Below are 7,500 nucleotides of genomic sequence, written 5' to 3'. Positions count from 1 at the left end.
AACGAGGGGTGAGGGTGAAGGAGAAATGAAGATATACAGATAGATAAATATATATAGATAGAAACATAGACAGAAAGAGAGAGAGAGATGGCGGAGTATGGTAGCATTAGGGTGGAAGAATGAAAGATGTACAGACAGAGCATTCCTAAATCAATCTACATACATTTCACCCACACACACCCACACCCACACATACACACACACACACCAGACAGAAGAGGATGCCTACCAATTCGACAGACAATCTCTTTCCGAGACCCTCTCCCTCCCTCCCACTCTCCATCTTCACTTCACCTCTCCATTTCTTTTTCGCTCCTCTCCCCTCCCTCCCCCTCCCCCCCTTCTACTTCCTGTTCCTTCTTACCGCTGTTTCACGAACTGACTTTCTCTCATCGATACAAATTTACTACTAAATAAATAAACATATAGCAAGGTACACAAATCGATAAAAACAATAAATAACTCATTTCGGCTGATCGTGTGGGAGTATGTGTGTATGACTGAACTAGACGACGGTAAATAATAATCAAGAAACAGTAAGACTAACCTCGTGTCCAAATAAACCAAAGATATACATGATAAATTACTGGGAAAATCTGATAAAATAAACAGATAAACAAGCCAACGAAATAAACAAGGTAATCCATTTTAGCGAATCATATTGCAGTGTGTGATTGACCTTGATCCACGTTACAGCGACACACACACACACACACACACACACACACACACACACACACACACACCTCTTAATGAATTACCGAACAAAACACACGCCAAACATAATCAGGAACAAAACAGAAAATTAGGGCGATAAGGAACTTAATACAGGTACTAATTAACACACCTTGGGGAATCGTACTGGAGCCTAAGATTGTTCCTGAACCACGCTACGGTACCGACATTGGCTGGGTGGGTGTTGATGCGGCAGATGAGACGGATGGTTGAACCTTCCTGGATATACACCTCACTGGGACCATCCAACACCGCCCTCTCAGCTGTGGGAAAGTAAGAAAGTGAGAGAGAGAATTATACACTTCCCTGGGACCATCCAACATCGCCCTCTCAGCTGTGGAAAAGTGAGAAAGTGGGAGAGAAAATGAGGGAATAAGAAAGAGAGCGACGGAAACTGAGAGAGTGGGAGTGAGGGGAAAAGTGAGAGAGTGAGAGGGAGAAACTGAGAGATACACTGCTAGGATGGAAGGTAGGTAGGTTGGTTGGTAGATAGGATGAAGAAGGAAAAGGAAAAACAAAACTGAGAGAAATGTGAGCCTTGAGAGAGATGGTGAGAGAGAGGTACGTATTATGGTTGGGAGACAGGAAGAAGGAGAGAGAGAGGCAAAATGGGAGACAGTGTTATGTCGGAAAGAGAGAAAATAAAGTGAGAGTTAAAGACAGTAAGCGAGACAGTGCAAGGCTTCAAATTAGAATGGTTGAATCTAAAATGATCTTCACCAGGGCCATCCAACACCGCTCTCTTAGCTGTGGCAGTGAGAAAGTGAGAGAATTAAAGATTAGGGGGAAAGACAGCGAAACAGGACAAGGAATGTAAAGAAAATGAGATAAAGATGAGATAACGAGAGAGAGAGAGAGAGAGAGAGAGAGAGAGAGAGAGAGAGAGAGAGAGAGAGAGAGAGAGAGAGAGAGAGAGAGAGAGGCAGGATTGGAAGAAAGGAGGAAGGAGAATAAGTTGAGATAGAGAAAGAGAGAGAGAGATACACAAACAGACAGACAGATAGACTGATAGACAGACAGACAGATAGATATACAGAACCTGCCTAACCCCGCCTAAACCTACAGCGTGGAGGGTGATGGTGGTAATGGAGGTCGCTGTATTGGATGACACTTAAGAATCAAAAGTCTCTCTCTCTCTCTGTATCGAGAGAACCACAGGGATCGGGAATTTAGGGCTAAAAGAAGATTAGAACACACACACACACACACACACACACACACACACACACACACACACACACACACACACACAATTATGTTCTTGATGTATATAAATGACATGCCTGAAGGGTTGAGTACTTCTATAAGCTTATTGGCTGACGATGCAAAAAATATGAAACATATTAAAGGAGTAAACTGTTGTAAGGAAATGCAAAAAGATCTAGATAAACTCTTCAAGTGGTGTCAAACGTGGAAAATGGAATTCAGTAGTAATAAATGTCAAGTTTTGGAAATGGGAGTCAGTGATAAGAAACCAAGGTATGTGTACAAGACGGGAGATGAAATGATAAGGAAGGCAAAAGAAGAAAAGGACTTGGTGTGAATATACAGTATAATCTATCACCAGAGAAACATATAAACAGGATTACTGGAGGAACATATGGGCTACTGACCAACATGAGTGGCATTTAATTATATGGAGGAAGATATGCTGAGAGAGTTAACAGTGGCCATGATAAGACCGAGACTGGATATGCAGCAGTGATATGGTCACCACACTTGAAAAAGCATACCAGTAAACTAGAAAGAATACAAAGGACAACTACAAAATTGACACCAGGCTTAAGGGAGTTGTCTTATGAGAAGAGATTAGAAAAGCTGAAATTGCCAACTCTGAGAGAGAGAAGAGTGATGTGAGATTTGATTGCAATGTCTAGAGGAGTAAGAGGAACAGACGTGTGGACAAGGAAGACCTCTTTGTGAAAGATGATGGAAGAACAAGAGGACATGAATTCAAGCTGAAGAGTCGATGTCTCAGTGAAATTTAGTTTTCCAAACTGAACTACAGACAAATGGAATAATTTAGAGGGAGAGGTGGTGCGAACAGAGAGCATTCACGTGTTTAAATCTATTTTGGACAATAAATATTTGTAGAAATGAGACGGGACAACACGAGCTTAGCCCAAATTCTGTATAATACAATTAGGGAGAATTAGGTAAAGAAACACACACACGTACACAAACACACGTCTCCCTTACTATCTATCACATACATGTCTATGTATCTATCTCTCTATCTATCTGACGATCATCTATCTAACAGCCAGTCTATCAATCAATCTCTATCTATCTATCTATTTATCTATCTACAGATTACTCTGACCAGAGAAAGCCACAGGATTAAATATTTTATGGCTGTAGGGTCACATGAAACTCAAACATATATATATAACATTCCCTATCTCTCAAATCTCTATCTATCTACCTATCCATTCATCAGTTCATCTATCCACTCATATATCAACTAACCAACCAATCAATTTCCCAATACGTCTATCAATCAATCTATCTATCTATCTATCTACCTACCCCTTACCCCGTACAGAGTGACGGGCAGTGACATCGGCCAAATAAAACTCGACACACACAAAACTCCCCCCTTGCACGCCCCCCCCCTCCTTTCTCTCTTACCCTGCACAGCCAGCGTGACGGGCAGTGATATCTTGGGGCTGGACGACACCTGACATTCGTACACCCCCGCGTCTGTGAAGGCAACGGGTCGAATCTCCAACACCCATCGTAGAGACCCGGCCTTGTGCACCACCTGGGGTAGAGACGGAGAGATGGAGGAGAGACAGGAGGGAAAGAATAAGACAGGAAAAGAGAGGGTGGAAGGAAGAGGAGAGAAATGGAGGGAAATATCCGAACATGCAACAGGTCGAATTTCCAACATCCATCGAAAAGACCCGGCCTTGTGCACCACCTGAGGAAGAGATGGAGAGATGGAGATAGTTGAAGAGGAATAAGATAGGGAGAAGGGAGGGAAGGAGGAAGGAAGCGAAGAAAAGTGAAAGACAATGGTCAAATTCTACCACTTCCTTCACTCTTCATACTCTCAAGAAATAAGTCGTACAGGAAAAGAGGGAGAAGTAACACAAGACTGAAAATCCACAAGAAAAATTTATAGGAACGAGAGTAAAAAGCTGAATGAAGCGCCGGAATATTTAGATTCATTATAATTCTAAAGCTTTATAATATGTACGAGTTTTGTTGGTCTATGTAACTGTGTAGAGCACTGTGTTTCCCCCTGGTTGTATTTTAATGATTTATGTAAAATGCTTGAAACTGTGCAGTGCATCTCTCTCTCTCTCTCTCTATTTATATCTATCTATATCCATTCATCCTATCTATTTAGCTATCTGTCTCTGTTTATCTAGCAATTTATCTGTCTCTGTCTATTCACCATCTCTCTCTTTCTGTATCTGTCTCCCGTCCTTCCATCATCAATTAATTCATCTTCCCTTGTCATCGTTTTCTCTCTCCTCCTCCCATCCCTTCCTCATTTCATTAGTCTTCCTCCTTCTCTCCCTCTCCCTTCGCTTCTTTCCCTCTCTCCCTCTCCCTTCCCTTCTCTCCCTCTCGTCCTCTCACTTCCATTTATCAGTTTCTCCCTTCTTCCTGTTTCCTTCATTCGCTTATCTTCTCTGTCTGTGTTTTAATCTATTATCTTTATAGTTCCTTATCTGTTTCTTTGTTGATCTCTGCGACTATTTCTTTCATCCCCCCCTATCTATTTATCTTTTTAACAATCTATCTTTCTCAGGCTCTGTCTGCCTGCCTGTCTCTTTATCAGTCTCAATCAATCAATCTATCTATCTATCTATATGCCTGTCAGTATAACTGTCTCAGTCTATTTGTTTGCCTAACTTTATCTGTCTATCTATCTATCTGTATGTCTGTCTGTCTTTCACACACACACACACACACACACACTACCACCACCACCACCACCACCACCACCACCACCACCACCAGTTGTAAAACTCTACGGTCTCATCAAACCACGTTTCACTTACTCTGCTCCTCTGTTAACGTTGCCTAAGTGTTACCACTCTCAGACTCTAATGACACTCTCTCAGATGAATAAAATGAATAACAATTGTCTGGCGTCCCTTGGAATTAACCACTAAAGGTGTTCCGACGATAAAAGGGTTAATGGAGACGGTACTGAAAAATCTCAGGACCCTATGCTCACTCTCAGTGGAATAAAATTGTTCAGTTTTATTTCCTCCCCTCTTTTGTCGGCACTGTGTTTCTCTCTCTCTCTCTCTCTCTCTCTCTCTCTCTTCTGACCTTTGGTAATAATCCATATGAGTATCTTAAATTCAGGCTGGATATGCCCATAAGACCCTGTGCCGCAAAAGAGAGAGAGAGAGAGAGAGAGAGAGAGAGAGAGAGAGAGAGAGAGAGAGAGAGAGAGAGAGAGAGAGAGAGAGAGAGAGAGAGAGAGACAGACAGACAGAGAACACAATGCCGACGAAAGAGGGGAAGAAATACAACTAAACGGGTTTATTTGACTGAGTGAACAAAGGGTCCTGAGATTTTCAATACCGTCTCCATTAACCCTCTTATCGTCAGAACAACTCTACCGGTTCATTCCACGCCAGACAACAGTTGCTCATTTTATTAATCTGAGAGCGTGTCATAAGAGTCTGAGAGTGGTAATACTTAGGTAACGTTAACAGAACAGCGTAAGTGAAACGTGGTTGGATGAGACCGTAGAGTTTTACAGCTTATGTAGTGGTGGCGGTGGTGTGTGTGTGTGTGTGTGTGTGTGTGTGTGTGTGTGTGTGTGTGTGTGTGTGTGTGTGTGTGTGTGTGTGTGTGTGTGTGTGTGTGTGTTAGCTTCATAATGTGCATCTTTCACCTATTCCGTATCATGGGATCAAACTCGCTTGTTTATAGCATCACATTTATCTCCACTTCCCTAACAACAGTTCCTAAGTGTTTTATTCTTCACAGTACACCTCAATGACCCCTTCTATATTACTGATACAAACCTACATCGATACTGAATTAATCAAAATAAAATACACAAGAATGCTAAGGTGTAATATAAAAAATATATCTCTAAGGAAGAGGTGTTACGGAGAGCCCTGTGCCACCTAGAATACCAAAGTTCATTTGTACGGAATACAACCTGGTATTAATGCTCCTGGGAAATAAACATTGATGATATTCTGTGAGTGTGTGTGTGTGTGTGTGTGTGTGTGTGTGTGTGTGTGTGTGTGTGTGTGTGTGTGTGTGTGTGGGGAGGAGGGGATCTGGAAGGCTCAGTCTGCAGGGGTGGGTGTGGGTTTGGCAGTGGGAATAGGAAATGCATCAATGTTACAAGATAGACACTGACAACGCTGACTGAGCCTCCACGCAATACACGAGAAATCACCAAAAGACGAAGAGAAGCGCTGAATATGGACCCCCCCCCCCTTATGGACTACCCGGCACATCACAGGGAAGTCAAAATGAACACTGATGAGATAAAATATGACCAACACGATCCATCCGCCTTTCGGGACACTGGATCATTTTAAAGTACGTAATAATGAAAAGTAAGTCCCTAAGCGCATAATAATATATTGATGATTTTGATAATTTAAAAGAACAACAACAACAACAACAACAACAACAACAATAATAATAATAATAATAATAATAATAATAATAAATACTACTATTGCTCCTACTACCATTACCAATACTACTACTACTACTGCTACTAATGACAGTAATAAAAATAATGGCAAGGGCCTCTTCTGACTTCTAATCAATGTACCTTAAACCTGGTGTCGGTGGTGTAGGTGATGTTGCCGACGGTGAGGATATGCAGGTCCCTCTGGCGGATCCACGACACCTTCTCCTCCACCTCAGAGAGAGAGAGAGAGAGAGAGAGAGAGAGAGAGAGAGAGAGAGACGTTATGTAACACATTTATTGAGTATCTGAGTCTATAATATACATTTTGTTCAATAAACACAGGTGTAAATATATATGTGTGTGTGTGTGTGTGTGTGTGTGTGTGTGTGTGTGTGTGTGTGTGTGTGTGCTTTCATTTATGAATGCATGTACATACGTATGCATATATGAGTAAAAGAATTCAGTAAAAAGTTTGAGATAAAATTAATTTTTCCAAAACTTAAAATGATTAGACTAAAGTACTTTCTCACATCCCTCACATTCCTCCTCCCCATCTTCCCTCCCACTCCCCTCCTTCCCTTCTCCCCTCGTCCCTGCTTCCATTCTCCCCTCGTCCCTCCCTCTCCTCTCTCCCCTCCCCGGGTACAAAAATATAAGCGTAAAACTGGTTGACCAAATATTAGCCATTTTTGGTGAGGGTTACCCAACAAACACGGATTAAATGATTAGATTTTTGTCAGTGTGGTAGCGGGTATAAAGCGCATGTGTGTGTGTGTGCAAGGGCATGAATGTATGCAAGAGTGCGGGATGCGGGTGAGGGTTGTATTGTGTGTGTATCTATTTATATGAGTACAAATACTGATACAGATTGACTACCGGGTAGGATCCTAGATTTAATAATAATAATAATAATTTCTACCTTCTGATGATGCGTGTTTGTTAGGGTGCATGGGAGGGCGGCAGGGTGACCCACAATGGCCGTAATATTAGTGGTAGAATCATGGTGGAAGTACACAGGTGCGGCTCCCCCCTCTCCCCAGGTGATCACAGGTGTCTCCTCCTCACTTCCTTTGCCCTCCACACCTAAGGCATCAACATTCCCACTTTCCACATCCACTCCCTCCAAATCCGTA

The 7,500-nt window shown here is 42.1% G+C and overlaps 1 protein-coding gene across 1 annotated transcript in view; it reads right to left on the bottom strand.

The window, feature by feature from the left end:
• LOC145399785 (uncharacterized) overlaps window positions 1–7,500 on the bottom strand; it is a 9,597-nt gene that overhangs the window by 1,744 nt on the left and 353 nt on the right. The window contains exons 1-4 of the mRNA XM_080272333.1: window positions 7,287–7,500; window positions 6,509–6,586; window positions 3,367–3,499; window positions 848–998 (exon numbers count right to left, since the gene is read on the bottom strand). The exon at window positions 7,287–7,500 is cut by the window's right edge and continues 353 nt beyond it. Of these exons, the coding sequence (XP_080128459.1) occupies window positions 848–998; window positions 3,367–3,499; window positions 6,509–6,586; window positions 7,287–7,500 (576 nt within the window). The remainder of the gene's footprint in view (window positions 1–847; window positions 999–3,366; window positions 3,500–6,508; window positions 6,587–7,286) is intronic.

This window comes from Coenobita brevimanus, chromosome 50 (assembly GCF_032717465.1).
Source record: "Coenobita brevimanus isolate Jiangsu-jjx chromosome 50, ASM3271746v2, whole genome shotgun sequence".
Taxonomy (NCBI): Eukaryota; Metazoa; Arthropoda; class Malacostraca; order Decapoda; family Coenobitidae; genus Coenobita; species Coenobita brevimanus.
Note: the sequence above shows the minus strand (reverse complement) of the source record. Positions and strands in the feature narration are given on the sequence as shown.